Here is a 16,445-nt window from a genome sequence, read left to right on the forward strand (position 1 = left end):
CCTTCAGTTGTCATAAAAACTCAAAAGGTGTTTAGTTTGTCCAATTTGGGCTACTGTAAAAACATTGCGGCCTCGGTAGAGAGGACCTGCTCCCGATGTAAATATAAAGTATTTAAATATAAAGGGCCCATTCTAGGGTAAAGAAAACAACAATTCGTACAATTTAGATGAAACACCACTAGGATTATTTTATATTCAATTTCTGCCAATAGATCCCTTTCACCTAAATCTTACACACTGGACCTTTAAATCCTCATCTGAAAAGTAACTAGGCCTGCCAGACAAAAGTAGTGGAGTAAAAAGTACATTATTTCTGTTTATTTTTTGTGCTGTATGACTATAAAGTAGCATAATATTAAACAGAAATATTAAAGTCAAGTAGAAGTATTTCACAATTGTACTTAAGTACAGTGCTTGAGTAAATATGCACAGTTACTTTCTACCCCTGAGCCTCTGCAGCATCCAAACTGTCTAAACACATACAAATAAATAATTACTCGTCTTTTATAATGGAAGTAGAATTTAATGAAACAGAAAAGTTTATGTTTTTAAATATCAGCCATGTTGTCGCAGGGGTTTCTGATTCGTTCTGGACTCCAACTCCCAGAGGGGTTTGCGGTCGTAGTCTGTGTTTACAACCAGCTGACATCCGGCGTCTTCCCGTCCATTAGCCACCGATACCAACTGTCAACGATATCCGGCTGCACTCGATATTTTCCCCACGAAAATCGCTCCCCGCGGATTCGTCAACTCAACTGGATGCAACATTCCATCGTACTGATCCGATGCAGGTGAGGTCGAAGAGACAAACGTCACATTTATTCAGCCAGCGAGCCAGCGACGGGCAGAATTGCCATAAGCTAACACAGTGGCTAATGCTAACGTTAGCCTTCCCTATTAGCCGCAGCTTATTTTCGACATCTGTCCGCACCAACCCCGGATCTAGGTGGTGTCTCCCGGGGAGATGTATTATCCTCAGATGTCTCTAAACAAACCTATTTTATCGCTGTAACCAAGCTAATTAGCAGCGGTGGTTGAGTTAAGCTATTATGAGCTGCGTTAGCCCGCTAGCCTCATTAGCTTAACGTTAGTTGTCAACCTGCAGAGACTCGAGCTGCTACGCTCGGTTTTATTTTTTTATTTATAGAGGTGAGACCATGTATTTGCTGTCAGGCGCTTCAGCTCGACGCGGGTTCGGGTGATTGGGTGATAACGCTGCGTCCGGGGAGGTGTTGGCGGCGGGGAAGTGTCGGGTCGCTGGGTCTGCGGTGATGTGCGGTGCCGCTGCGGTGCCAGGCTGTGGAGGCAGACTCACAGTGTTTCTGTTGTTTGTGTCAGGGCTCTGGCCCCGTCTCCCGCAGCTGAGCCACAACCGGTCCTGTCCTCTGCGATCCACGTCCTTCCTCCTGCCTGAGCCATGACCACCCAGAGGGATCTCGATATGGTGAGTGAGGCTCTGCCCACCTTTCTCAAGATTGTTTTTCTAATGTCAACACACACCCACGGAGTCTGCCACACCACCCCACATACTTATATCACTTGTGTCATTATGCTGATTACATTTTCGTAAACGATTCCCCCCCAAATTGAAATGATTCAGGGTCTGGGGGTTGGGGGCGATCATGGATTAGCCAATGCCCACAAACACTTAGCTGGGACTGGGACTGCTGTTCCTGTGAACACCATCTGTCTAATCTCTGTTAAAACGTTGCCCTACTTTCCTTTCAAGGTTTAGACGCCAATTGATTGTACCCTCCGACTAAGTCGCCCCTCCACCCCACCTTGACCCACACAACCATAGGAATGGACAGTATACATTTAGAGTCGCATCCGAAATAAAGAAAAGCTGCGAAATCCTGCTCACTGTACTTGGCAGCTGAATCTATAACCTGTGAATATTCACTTAATAAAAAATGTTTTCCATTCGTGAAGCTGTCACCAATGGAAATTTTGGTGTTTTTATTTCATCAATTGTCCAACAAAGGAAATATATTGCTTTCATTTTAAGAAAATGTATCTGCAATTATTCTTCAACAAATTTTACAATCAATAATTATTTTTTTGGTCCAAAATTAAAGTTTCTGGTTACAATATTTCAATGTGAAGATATGAATGAGTACATGAACACATTCTAGAGTTAGGGGGGTGTTTAATAGATGAAAAAACTTATTTGAAGATGTCACCTTTAGTTCTTAGAAAATGCTATGGGTGGTGTTTTATATATATATTTATTTTCCCTGAATTTGTAATCTCAAACATTTTCAAGAAAATAATCTGCTGATAATTATCAAAGCCTAAAGACCTTTGCATTTGTAGTACACAACCAAAAATTATATACAAACGGCAACATTATCAATATATCTGGGACACCTACATCAGGTAACAGCTAACAGCGAGGCAGAGTGCGATGATTTACTGGATCATCTCGCTTGGCAGCTAGCCTGAGGTATTAGCTTGTGCTGGGTTGTTTTTAGGAAACCAGACCAACATCGATTATGTATAAGCCTTTGAAAGCTCTGTTAACCCTTCAAAAAGAAAGTCATAACAATGTTTAAAGAATTTAATGTCTGGCGTTGGATCGGAGAACCTTGAGCACATTTGTGATACAGGACGTTGCCATGAGCAACCAGGCAGATTTGACTTTGTTTTTATTTTGCTGGGGATGAAAGGGATGGGGACAAAGCTTGTTAATGATGACGTGGTGTGTAACTCCACATTGAGGTTATTCAGTTCAGAAGGGGGGAAGGGGAGGGGAGGGCAGAGGGACCACCAAGGGAGGATTGTATTTGTAAACAGATCAGAGAGTGAGGACGTCCCACTCTGACCATCACACCTCGTGGTTAAGTCTCTTTGTTCTCTCCTCCGTGATTTGTGAACCAGAGAAAGTTCATTTTCAACCTGTTTAAGAAGGTCACATGTCGGAGAAAATGTATTCCATCTGCAACTCTTGAATAGAGATGTCCCACTAGACAGATTTAGTTGATGGGATGTTTTTCTTTGACCCCTAAAGTAATTTTTTAAAGCAGCAACTTGATTGATTAGAGATGATGGATTAATGGATTAACAAGGAAAAGTACTTGTCGCATACATGTTGGATAAGGTCATAAATTGATCAATAATTTAGTTCAGAGTGATGGTTTAGCCCAGATAACGAGCTGACCACACAGACAGTGAGAAATAACTGGACAAGTTAATATAATATCATGATCTCAAATCCTTTACTGTTGTTGATCGGTGTATTCAGCTTTCTGTGCACACCTTGAAGTCCCATTATTGCTTCTGCGTTAAAGGCCTCCAAGATTCTGTTGTAGCTAACATACACAGAAAAGCAACTACGCACCTGGATGGACATATCGTGTGGGTACTGTGACGGCTGAGACTGGCTGCTTTTGTTTTCCTTTATATGTTTGGTGCTGGTGAAGTTAATTGATAGTGAGAAGTTACAGGAAGACTCTCAGTAGTCTTCTCATTTTTAATAACAGGAGAGTGTATGCCTCTGCCAAGGCCCATCAGTCTCCTCATGAAACCACAATTAAATTAACCAGATTGGTTCTTTTAATTGGATCTGTACCAAATTGCAAAAAATATTCTCTGAGAAATCAAGGAAAAGTTAGAAAATTTCACCCTATTTTGCTATGTTAAACAAAGTGGGGAAAAAAATCCTGGATCAGCTCCCTGATCTGGATCTGAAAGGAATTTTAATAGATTCATGCTTGTGTTATTCCCCATCCCTCTGCAAAATTCTATTGAAATCTGTTTGGGTTGTTTTTGTGTAATCCTGCAAACAAACACAAATGAAAACATAACCTCCTTGATGGAGGAACATAGTAAACAAAGTGATAACACTGCAAATCTTCTCACTGTGATTCCCCATCCACTAAAAAGGACGAACTTAACACAGTGATTGCACAGCGGCCGTCGTCTGTTCAGTAACGACACACATTGAAATGATTTTATAAGGTACATGTGTGCTACTCATTTATGTGTGTCTCTCCTTAAAGAATGTTAACAGCAGTATAAAGCTTGATAAGGCCTGATAGGGTATCTTGCATTAAGTAAAAATCCCACTTCACAGCTGAAAGTCTGTATTTTAACCTCGGCCGTTGTTTCTTTTCGATGCAAAGAAACTGAACACATTGTTTCGCCCTGATGCTGTAATGTTATAAGTAATTAATGGTTGTACGTGTATTGTTTTCAACAATAAAGGGCTGCAACTAATGTTTGTGCAACCGTCATCTACCCATCATATAACCTTCCATCTATTTTCTCTAATTACTTTGACTGTACAATGTCAGAAAACTCCCTCCAAGCTTTTCCAAAATCGAATTTTGATGTTTTCTAAATATCACTTTTTTCGGTGAAAAGTCCACACGAGACAAATCAGGGAGTCCTTTCAATTTCGAAGCTGGAAGTAGGTGTAATGTTTGATAAGTTTACCTCGATGCTGGATTTAAATTGAAAGGCTTTATTGTGTTTAATGATGCTACGAATTTTAAATCTTGTAGTAGGAGTATGAAGTGTCCCCCGTGGATTTCCTGATGTTGGTACAATAATTACGCCTTCAGGAAATCTAGATAAGCAGCTCGTTTTTCATTTTTAGTATATATGTATTTTCTATCTAAACAGATTGGTGTGTAGTTGCCCAGAGGATAACATTTCTAGGGAGCCCCACTGTTAAAGACCCTCCCACACACATATGCACAGTCCCCCTAAGGGCTACGCACTGGCCATGTAAATTTAATAACATGGCCCAGAGCTGTCTGGGACACCTGGGGTTATCGCATTAGGCCGACAGCCCGGAGAGGAGCTTGCAGCACCCTGGAACTAAAGGGCCAGTGTTCTCCCCCCTCAGCCCCACCCTTATCTGTTGTCGTCCCCGGCAACAGGGGCTCACTTCAGTGTAAGCCCTCAGTGAATGAAGTCGCCCAGTCGAAGGGTGGAGATCTGGTGTGGATAAATCTAATTAGACTGGAATGCCTGTCTCTTCACAGCCTTCTGAAGGTCACCTCATGTCTGAGGAGGTTAGAGGAAGTGGAGGGATTCCACCACCACTAATTAAGAAGAATTCTAATGGAGGTTTGGTGTTTGTGTTGGTTGCCGCTGCTGTTCTATGGACTGAGATTAGGCTGCTTTTGTTTGTTGTTCTAGGTGCACCTCCGCCTTATCCTGGTCAGCGGCAAAACGCAAGACTTCACTTTCTCCCCAAATGACTCGGCCACAGACATCGCCAAACACGTATTTGACAACTGGCCTGCAGGTATGTGTTCACAGGATTCAGTTTGCTGTGTTTTTTCAGTTAGCACTCACTTTTCAGTTTATTAGGTACACCAAGCTATAACTATGTCACCCAGCAGTCTAATGCAGTTTAATACAACAACCTGGCAGTAAATCCTCTTGGCATGAAGTTTGTTTACTATGTCTGTTGTTTAGTCTACCCACTGTGATTTGAATGAGGTGCACAAAATAATAGGAACACCTTTCAGCACATCATATTGCAATTCAATGCACTGTTGACAATATCCTCTACAATAATCACACAGTAGAATCAGTACCTCTCTAACACAGTTTCAACAGAAACTGATAATAACCCTCATAAAGGTTTGTTGCCGAGCTGTTTTATTAGACTGCATTAGTTTTAGCGTGGTGTACCTAATACACTGAAGACTACACATATTTCATTGATTTTATTACTTTGCTGACACACCTTGGACAAACCTTGTATACTCTGTTTATTTTCATAGTCAAATTGAACACAGGCTAATTATAACACAAATTTAAAAGGTTAAATGTGATGTGTAATGATTGTATTGAGGTAATGTGACAGTGCACAGCAGAGCTAGACTATTAAATAGTCCAGATATAAATAATTTAAGATATTAGTTTAGCTGAAACACTGGGGTTTGTGTATTTTGGCTCCTACGAGATGCTACACTTTGAGTTAATTAGGAGACAATGTCCACTGCACAGAGCAGACCTGTTGATTTGTTTGTTCTTTTTAACTGTAGATTAGTTATTCTTGCTGGTTTCTTTGCCAGTTTACTACATTTTCACACCATCAGACTACAAACCACAGCGTTGATCTTTATGGTTTCCAATCTCTGATTATCTTTTATTTATTTCCAGCATGAGAAACGTGACATTATGCCCTGTTTCAGATCTGAGTTCAGCTATATTCCGTTGAACGGAAACATAGTTTGACCGAACCTGTAGTGATGCATTTGTGTCTCTGCTCTGTGACAGGATGGGAGGAGGAGAGGGTGAGCAGCCCCAGTATACTGCGCCTCATCTTCCAGGGACGCTTCCTTCATGGCAACGTTACCCTGGGAGGTAAGACACAAAACATCAATCTGGCCAACACTCATGTGGAGCGACAATTAATTGTACACACAAATTCCACTTACTGGAAATTTTCTAGCGCTTTCAGCCACCTTGTAACTAGAGTTTTGTCAGTCATCATGTTGTTCAGTTGGATCATCAATCACAAGGTAACAGGGGATTTCATCCAGTCATTGAGGTCATACAATGTGGCCGAAAGCTGTAGATTTACAGTATGTGAACCTTGTGTGAAGGGTTATTTGTCAAACTGCTATCTCCAAGACTGAAACTGAAACTTTCAGTTCTGTTCTGTAGATTTTTACTTTACAACATATTTACAGTGCTGTTTCCACTCAGCAGATGTCCACCCCTACTTAGAGCACTTAGTACTGACCATCAATTCTGGTAAACAAAAGGAAAACACAAAAGTAATGAAAACCACAATATCTGTAATGGTTAGTTGTGTGGTGTTTTAAACAATAATAATAATAATAACTTTATTTGTATAGCACTTATCTGAACAAGGTAACCAAGTGCTTCACACAAAAGATCCATGGCAAAATGAGGATTGAATTATAATAAAAGGCATTCAGTTTATTTTAAGAGCCAAATCATAACATAAAAAGGTCAAGACCCTAAATTTATAGAGCGACCCAACAGTTCCTACAATGAGCAACTCCTGAGGCAGATGTTATGTCTGGTTTATCATATTTAAGATGAGCAATGAAGATAAAAGAGCTACAGGTACAACAGCAGAACTTTATAATAATATAATCAATCAATTTAAAATTAGAAAAAATATTAGGTAAATAATAGAAGGTAAATACTTGCACTCCAATAACCTATCTTCAAACACAGTATTAATGACCTCATCCAGTATCAAATATGCAGGATATGACAAAATTCCTGCATCTGTGGTGAGTTTTTTTTCCGTTTACCCGATGTCCTTCCTAAACTTGAGGTGAACACAGTTTAACAAATGAGCAGCTGAGTCAAAACACAGCAAGTCTGATTTGATTATTTTAATCCTGTTAAACCTTTGACCTCATGGACTCTCTGCCCCCGTACCTGGTTTGCACTTGTGCCAATAAGAACTGGGATTTACGGACCACCAATCAGATTGTCTGGTTCTGTGGTTCATCATATAATTCTCATAGGATTAGCCACCATAGGTCCATATATACAGTGTGTGTATATATATATTAATTAAATAAAATGCAGCTAAACAATGATAAATCATCTCTGTGTCTTAAGCTCTAAAACTGCCACCTGGCCGAACGACTGTCATGCACTTGGTTGCCAGGGAGACTCTTCCAGAGCCCAACTCTCATGGTGAGCATCTTGTATTTGTCTCATTTATCTTTATTTTATTTTATTTAGAGAGTATATAAGTATTCACTAATATCAGCATTCAGACAACAACACATCATGTTTAGTAAAGACAACCCTGATCATAAGATGAACCCTCTGTTGTTGAGAGTCTGTCACTTAAGCTGCTTTTAGACCTGCTCTGAACTCTGGAGAACCTCCAGCTGGAGCGGAGACTCTCCTGCTGCGTTGTTCCTATGTGAAAATCCGGATCCAATTCTGCAGACATCCTCCGGAGGTCATGTCTGAAAATGGCTTTTAATAATCGTCTTGGTGGGAAAGTTTCCCTGAGAAGAACTCGTCATTTAGTCTTTTTGAGCTCCTCGTCTGTGTCAGCTGTAATTCTACATTATATATTCTATTTCTCACCCAGGTCTGTTTTTCATGGTCAGTGGTCCTTTTTCTTGACCTTTCATTAACACAACGCAGCGAGCCCTTTATTGCTGCTGCCGCTGTCGTCAGCCTTGTCTCACGTGAGGCGTCTGTGTTTGTGTTTTCTTCTGGTTTCAGCTGGATGTTTTTGTCTCACACTGCGTCTCTGCTGTCCTGTCTCTTGTAGGTCAAAGGAACAGAGAAAAAACCACAGAGAGCAACTGCTGCCTCCTCTTGTAAAGCAACAGAGAACGACCCCCTCCCTTCTACCCAGGCCTCACATATAACTGACGAACATAACACACACATATAAACATGCGTACACTCTGCTCTCTCCTACCTGTCATCCAATCAGCTGTGGACCTGGAGTAAATTGCAGGAAGTCTGGTCGGGGGGGCCATTACCCTCTTTGGTTGAACTCTTGTCCAATCTGAGGCTTTTTTTTGTGCCAATATATTCACTGTTTCCCCCCCTCCCCCCTCCCCCCCACAACTTTTACTTTACCTGCAGAGTTTTGCTGTAGTTTCTCCTTTTTATTTGAAGATCGTGACATAAAACAATACCTTTGCTGCTGGACAAGTTTTAAAGAGCTGTCATACGTTGTGAATAAGACCCAGGAACTCATCACTCTTCATGGACACTGACGTGCTATAAAGGATGTGTGGGCTTTAACCCTTCCCTACTAGTCACATGGATGTTTCCCCAGGTCTTTACTCGATGGTGTTAACCCTCTCATTGCACTTAACCAGTTTGTTAACTCCGAAGTGTTTATTGTGTCGTCCTCTCCTCCCTCATGACATTTCTTCTTTTGATGAACAGACCTCAGTTCCCCAGGTGGTAGAAAACGTGCCATCCTCCTCATAGACTGTCTCCGCCTCTTATTAACTAAACCGTTAGGTCTGTATCAGCACCAGTGGCGTTTGTGCCATCACCCACATCCTGTTTGTTCCTGGCAACGGACCAATGGAGAAAAGACTTTCATTAGCAGCGTAAACACCTGAGGGATGTACAGGTCCACGAGGAGCAGGAACAGACTCCCAGCGCGGCCCCTCAGTGGAGGCTGAGGATTTGCTCGTGTGCCATCTGGTGTCGTGTTCGCACTTTTGCCAGTGACTTTTACTGACTAGACCTTCAACGTTCCCCTTGCGAAGGGAGCCGACACGGTGGGCCACGTAAATGCAGAAGGAAGAAGATGGGTGGAGACGGGAGGGAGGCGTGTGGTCGGTGTGAGACCCTCCTCTACTGGACACTGAAAACAAGGCAGGGGGAAAGATTTCTCCCACTCAGGCGTAAGAGTAAAAAGGAAATTTTTGGTGGTGTTTCACCTCCTTTCATTTGGATGCTGTCTTTACTTCTTGTTTGCCTTTTATTGTGGAATTCAGTAATATCATTAATATTGAAATTTAAATATATCAATTTTTATCTTGTGTATAGGTATTTGTTGAATTTTAGTGTGGGTGAGTTTGTGCGTGCGTGTGTGTGAGTGAGTGAGTCTGAGGGTGTGTGATGCACGTGGCATACTGTTTGAAGACTAGCGAGGGCATGTGGTCTTAAAGAGGTGGTGCACTGGGAGTGTTGATGGGCTGCGGTTTCTTCAGAAACAGTTGGAAACCTTTTGATTCCTTCCATTGAGTGTCCTTTGGTTTGTGTTTTTGTCAATCAATGTCACTGCTATGAAGTTTAGCTCAGTATGAATAAATGTAAAAACTAAAATGCAATGTGGTCTACATAAAAGCTTGTATTATAAATTAATAAATCTTTAAATAAGGCAGCAGCTTTTGATTCCTTTTTTACGGTTTCTCAAAATGCAACAAAATAGTGAAATTATTCATGTTTCTTTCTATTTTTTAGGTCCAAAGTATCATCTTCAAACGTCTCGTTTTGTCTGGTCAAAAGTCTAAGACTGAAATATATTTAATTTATTATCAGACGACCCCAAAAACCTGCAAATTATTCTTAAGCATTGATTAAAGAAATAATTCATTGTCCAAACGGTTGTGGCTAAATTTTACTACATTGTAGTTTGTTGTATAAACTGCTAACTGAATTCAACATGATATAATTATTACATGAAATATATAAAACAACTTTTAATTCAGCATTATACAAAATCAGAACATTATGAAGTGCTTTTATGATGCCATTTCTGGAACGGTGCAAGAATGGTTAAGGATTAATTAACACTATTAATATATAATACATATTTGTATGCGTATATATATATATATATTATACACATGAGATAAGTATTGTATTTGTTATGCTGTTATTTTCAAAGACCATTATGATCAAACTAAGTGTAGTTTTATGTATCTGCCTCTAGGTGGCAGTGGTTGTGTGTGAGTCTAACGAGTGATAGTCCTCGTGTTCAGCTGCAGTGTTTTAAAGGATTGGAATAGATTGTGTTTATTTTGTCTGTGCCTGATGCATTGATACAAGTTGTACTGATTCACTTTTTTATCAACTGTTTCTATTAACCCACAGAAATAAGTGTAATCAATCCAGGCTAAAAGAAAACAAGACAAAGTTACAGACAGATATTTACTGACAGTATCTCCTCTGGGATCAGAACGAACTCCTCTGTTGTTATGATCAGTTTGTATCTTTGTGCTGAGCTGATTTTCAGCAGCTCTCTCTCCTGGTCGCCCTGAGGACTCTGCTCCTGACATGCAGCCGTGAGACGTCCAGGTTTCCAGTTGACACTGGCAGCGCACCTTAGGAAAAGTTCAGTCCACCCACATCTTCCTCAACACGCTGTTCTTCCAAAACCTGCTATTGTGTTGAAACCACTTGTCATTCTGTCTCTTCACATTTTCCACCCCCTCTTATCTGAGCTGTGTTGTGCAACTGCTGCGGTTTGACAGAGTTTAGTGGAGGATGACGAATAAACACAACTGTGATCAGGAGTCTTTAACTGAGAGAAAACTGCTGAGATTTCTGCTGCTTAAGTCCATCACGTTCAGACCTGCTGCTGCTGCAGGATGAATTGCTGCTGTCTGCGGTCGACATGACTCAAAGCACGCGTGCAGCCAGTTAATTTTTGGAGGGGGTGGGCTCAGGTCCAATCAACATACACTGCTGGTGTGTCTGTCCCGGGAGAGCAGTCTGCACACTCAGCCGCCCGGCCTCCCACTAGTCCCAGTATGAAGGGCCTCACTCCCACTTTGGCAGCTGTGTGTGCTGCTGTTCAGAGAGAGGGAGATAATCCAGCTCAAGTAGAAGTAATGTTAAACCAGTCAAACTGTTCTCAAGTAGAACTGCTTGTGTTGAAAACTGTACAATTATGTGACAAAAGTAGCTCGTACCAAGACATATTCACTTATATACACACTGAGAGGTCCCCTGGTCACATTGACCATGTTTTAACCATTAACTCCAAACCACAGCACTTGACACGAGAGCAAACTAGAGCTGCAACAACCAGATGTGTAATTGATCAATTAGATCAAGGACAGAAAATAAAACTGCAACAATTTAGATAATCAATTCATTATATAATTAAAAAACCCTTTCTCGTTTTCACTTTTCCTATGTGAATATTTGCTTTTTTTTATACTTGTCTGGGACTGAAAGTAAATCTCTGTGGGGGGTTTTCAGAGAAAATCATTTCAAAACATTTGAACAATAGATTTCTCCACGTCTCCACTTCCTCTATCCAGAAATGAAGCCAAAACATCCTGGATACGAACGCTGCCATGACGTGCTGTTGACGTCTTTTGGCGTCTCTGCAGTTTCAAGGTCACGCCCATGCACGTGCTCAACCAATCACGACTACAGGCTCCTATAGTGTAAAAGGTAGATCGGCAGCAAACGTGACTAAACCCGACGTGAACCTGAACATCATTTCAAAGTGTTTGTCAGAATCCCACAGGCTCGGTTAAGGTATCCATACTCTAACTTGGACAAGTTGGTCAGTGTGATAAGAACCAACTAAAATGACAGAAATCATATCTAAGAACATTTTTATCCAACTTGTATTGAACAACTTTTGTTTGGTACATGTCCCAACAACTAACACGGTGGAGACAAGGTTTTTGACCCATACTGCAGCCAGCCACCAGGTGGCAATCGTCTATCTTTATATACAGACTGACTTGAACGGAGCGAACAATTAAGCTACTTATCGGGAAAAATCAGCAAAGACAAACAATTGCAAACTATGCAGTTGTTCTTATTTGTTGATTTTTTTTAAATGTAAAACAGAATTTTTTTTTAAAAAGGAATAGTTTGACATATTTCTATACTGACAGTGATGGTAGTATAAATCTTCATATAACTATACGTTTCTGCAAGGAAGTGAATAAACTCATTTCCTAGAATCTCCAGCAGTTACTGTAACACAGACCTGATTCTCTCTGTGGTTGAAGAGTCGACCCACTCATACCAAACTGTGTGTTTATGAAACTCTCCAGATGAAACAGCAGAAAAGCTCAGGACAAATCTGAAGGAGTTAAATCTCTTCACAGCTCCTCAGCTCTGTGTTGGAACAGAGAGAAGCTGCAGTAGATTGATTTTAGAAAACAAGCAGATACTCATCTCAACAGGGGGTCGGGACACATGTTATTTTCAGTTATGGTAAATTCCTTTTCCCTTCACTGCTTCTGACCATTTTCTTATCTGTCAGTTCCTCCTATATTAAAACCAGCTGTGAACATGCACACAAAGGAAAGCACACACATGCACGCACGCACGCATGCACACACACACACTGGACTGAAGGACTGAGACCTCTGACTGTTGACATTTTAAACCTCTGAAGTTGTTTCTATACATTCACCTTTATTATTGTTGATATAATATTTTTCAGCACAATCGCAGCTTTAAGTTATTCTGTTCGTTTAGTAAATTTGGTAACAACAAAAAACAAATGAAAAATGACAGGTTGCCATTCTAACATAAATCTTTGTTTAGAATCACTCAACATTAGATCAGGTTCCTACAGGGACAAAGTCAAATCTAATCGTCTCATTTCTACAACTAACAAGTCCGATGTTAAATCTATATATGTTAAAGTATCACGTGCTATGTATACGTTTAGGTCTTCATGATTTAAAGCTACTTCTGTAGCACTTTAAAATAAATCTAATCCATTACTGTCTCAAAAAGTCTTAAATTGAACTGGTTGAAACCTGTAGAAACACTGATAATAGAACAGTTCATGTTTGTAAACATATTGTTTCACTTATGATATTGTTATGTTATTGTCTACAGATGGTTACTGTGAAAAAAGTACAGCTAAGTTACTTTAAATCTCATTATATTCCCCAAAGAGACTTTAAATAACATGATCCCAACACTAAAAGATGACGATTTTAATTTACTGTTTAACCGTGAGACGTGTGACTGTGGCTCCACACATGTATCGTGTTCATTTGTCCACACCAGAGGTCCTTGGATGGCCTGAAAAGAAAGAGTTCAGTAGGCCAGTGTGAAAACATACACACTCATGCAGGGGTTGAATTAACCCAGCGGGGAGTTCGCAAATGAGCAGCTTTCATGCTGACTCCAGAAGCTGCTGCTCTCCATCTCCACGCCTCCTCTCCCCCTCCTAATTGGCAAAACGACACTGGTTTATGTGGCTGTTTGTTTCCACATGAAGGGATCTGAACCACGAGGAGCAGGGACGTGGACTTTTGACCAGGTGTGTGTGTGAGGAGGAGGAGGAGGAGGAGGAAGTGTTACAGCTTTAATATTCCCATGACTGGAACAGGAGCGCGTAGGGCCGAGGGCGAGGCCGGTTAACCTCATTTTATTTGACGTTTCATTTACCAGTTGCTCGCTCTCTTCAGCCCTGACGTGCCACTGTAACAGAGCCGCGGCTTTGACAACAATATCGGCTCTGTGCACAGGAGAGACGGAGAAATGGAAACTTCCAGAGTTCAGACACGAGACCAAATAGTTCTCAGCATTACCGGCGAGCAGGGGACGGAAAACTCAAAGGCTTTGCAGCAGAATCTGTTGCTGCCAGAGTCGTCTGTTACCTTCTGTAAACAAGGAATGGCCGAACCCTCTGACTCCTGCATTTCTACACAGACAGGAAGAAGCAGTCATTTGCTTTGACGTCACAGCAGCAGAATATTCCAGCGTCTGTCTGTGTTCACATATAGAAGACGTTTCCTCTCAGGCCTTCAGGATGGTGACCTTTGACCTTTGTACATCTCAACCTTATCCAGAACATTGTCCTTTACACCGCTTATTGTAGATTTTGCTCTTGTGACGTATGATTGACCTTTTTCATCTCATCTTTAATTTTTCTAATCCTTGTTTTTCAGCACATGACATTAGGAGCATTTTACTACACGTTACACTTTATACATGTTGTGTTACTCATTACTGCATGTGACAACTGAACCTTTGCATCCTTGAATTCTCTCTTTCAAACTGTCATTTACACCCGAGCGACATCACATGGACTGTTTGAGCATTATGATGTCATCCTGCTTTAGCTCATGATAAATCTCTTATGAAGATCAGTGGAAGGGACCTGATCTTGTGTTTGTTAACAGGAAGCAAATAAAGAAAGTTGTTTTCAATTTTTCAGGAATCATAACAACAATTGAAACATTACAATTCTTTTCCCTCTAAATTTCAATCTTAAAACCTTCTCACGTCATAAATTTGAAATCTCATCCTCCAGAAACATTGTCATTTTATGAATATACAAACAAATAAAACATCCAACCCGCTCCACTTTAAGAAAAGTACTTTATACTTGTTATCTTCACTTTATATTAACAATAGTAGCACAGTAAGCATTAGAGAATAAAAAAAGTAATCGTGGACAGACCGAAACATCCTTTATCTTGGTCATAAAATGCTGTTATGTTTCATTTCCCCAGATATATTCTTACATACATTAGAATTTCACTTCATTTAAACATATTGCCACATTTTCTGCCTTGATATCCAACATAATATTATCAATAATTAAATACTTAGTAGTTTAATATCAGGAAAACACACATATACTTCCCATGTCTTCATATGAGCCGTAGAATATGTTCTCTAAGTATTTAGTGTCACCAAAAATAATGAAAACATGATTCTAAAAGGTGGAAGGTGACGGGAGTAACAGCAGTAAAGTAAAATTCTCTTCCTACAGAACAGTGGCTCACAGACGACATCACAGATCTCTTCTTTCTCTCAGGAGTCTTCAGATCCTGGAGAAGTGGTCACCTGAGGGTACGGGCCTCGGACCAAACCTTCCTCCTGCAGCTTCACTTTAAATGAAACTGCGAAGGGAAACATGCTAAACTAATTACACACAGAACTGAGGCCAAATATGGTGAATACAGTCCAGAGGAATTCAGACCCCCCCCCACCTCCTACTGATTACAGAGCTGTTTTGTTTGTGTACCTCAGCTGATAAACGACCTTGGATTTGGTTTGTGCTTGTTAAAATGATATAATCAAGGCCTCAGCTTATATCTGGCTTGATGAAAGTGAATCTACAACCATTCGTTGTTTTTTACAATCACGAAAATTGATCATTAACTGGCCCCGGCTCACTTCAGCACGTGTTTCCTTTCATCCTGGTCGACATTCAGGATGAAGGTTGCCGTTTATGTTCAGGTGTCTCACATTTTCACGCTCCGACACCCGCTCTGATCGCCCTCCAGACATCATTAAAGTGAATAAATTTCCTGATCTCCGGATCTAGTCGCGGAATTATTTCACGTGTTCACATCGTGTGTGATTATTGCTCAGTGACACCAGATGCTGACCCAGGGTTATGTACCGCTCCGTATGTCTGAGGAGGATGCAGACGAGTTTCCTCCCTTCAGATTCCTCTGTTTCACTTCATGAGGCTCATGTTTAGACTCATGCAACTGTTGTTTCTGTGGGTTTGTCAAAATGTGGCAACATGCGGCTTCTTGCCACATAGCTCACATTTGTTTTCAAGAGTTTCTGAGTGGTGAAAAGTCTCCTCTCCTCACTCCGCCAACCCTCAAAGTGTTTGGAGCGGTTTCTGTGGAATCTGCAAGTATCCAGCTGCACTTCTCATATTTATAGGTGCCCTTTACTGGACTTGTTTCTGTGCGTATGTTGTTCATTAAGACATCAGAATGCTTTACAGTTCATTGCTCTTTTACACTGCCTGTTGGAGCCGGAGCTGTAATTCCAGTTAGTGAGGGATCAGATGGAGGTCACCGCTGGCCTGTGGGGGTTGCAGCGCACCACAAGTCCACCGAGCCTCTCCGGACTACATTACAGCTTTTATCCTCACTAATGGGATCTCTTGGTGGGGAATCCCAAGGGTGATGGGGATTAAGATACCTGGCCTCGCTCCCACGCGCCGTTTACCATGTGGGGCGCAGAAAATATGTTGCACATGCCCAGACTGCTGAGGCAACACGTACGTCTCTGGGTACACCAAGAAACCACAAAAA

At 41.0% G+C, this 16,445-nt stretch overlaps 1 protein-coding gene across 1 annotated transcript; it reads left to right on the forward strand.

Moving 5' to 3' along the window:
- Positions 1-630: 630 nt before the first annotated feature.
- Positions 631-9,831, forward strand: ubl3b (ubiquitin-like 3b). The gene is made up of 6 exons (XM_034598322.1): positions 631-791; positions 1,339-1,444; positions 5,149-5,257; positions 6,241-6,327; positions 7,570-7,647; positions 8,243-9,831. Exons 2-6 carry the CDS (start codon positions 1,418-1,420, stop codon positions 8,293-8,295), a joined length of 354 nt encoding a protein of 117 aa, XP_034454213.1. The 5' UTR covers positions 631-791; positions 1,339-1,417; the 3' UTR covers positions 8,296-9,831.
- Positions 9,832-16,445: the final 6,614 nt, after the last annotated feature.

Source organism: Hippoglossus hippoglossus, chromosome 10 (genome assembly GCF_009819705.1).
Source record: "Hippoglossus hippoglossus isolate fHipHip1 chromosome 10, fHipHip1.pri, whole genome shotgun sequence".
NCBI lineage: Eukaryota > Metazoa > Chordata > Actinopteri > Pleuronectiformes > Pleuronectidae > Hippoglossus > Hippoglossus hippoglossus.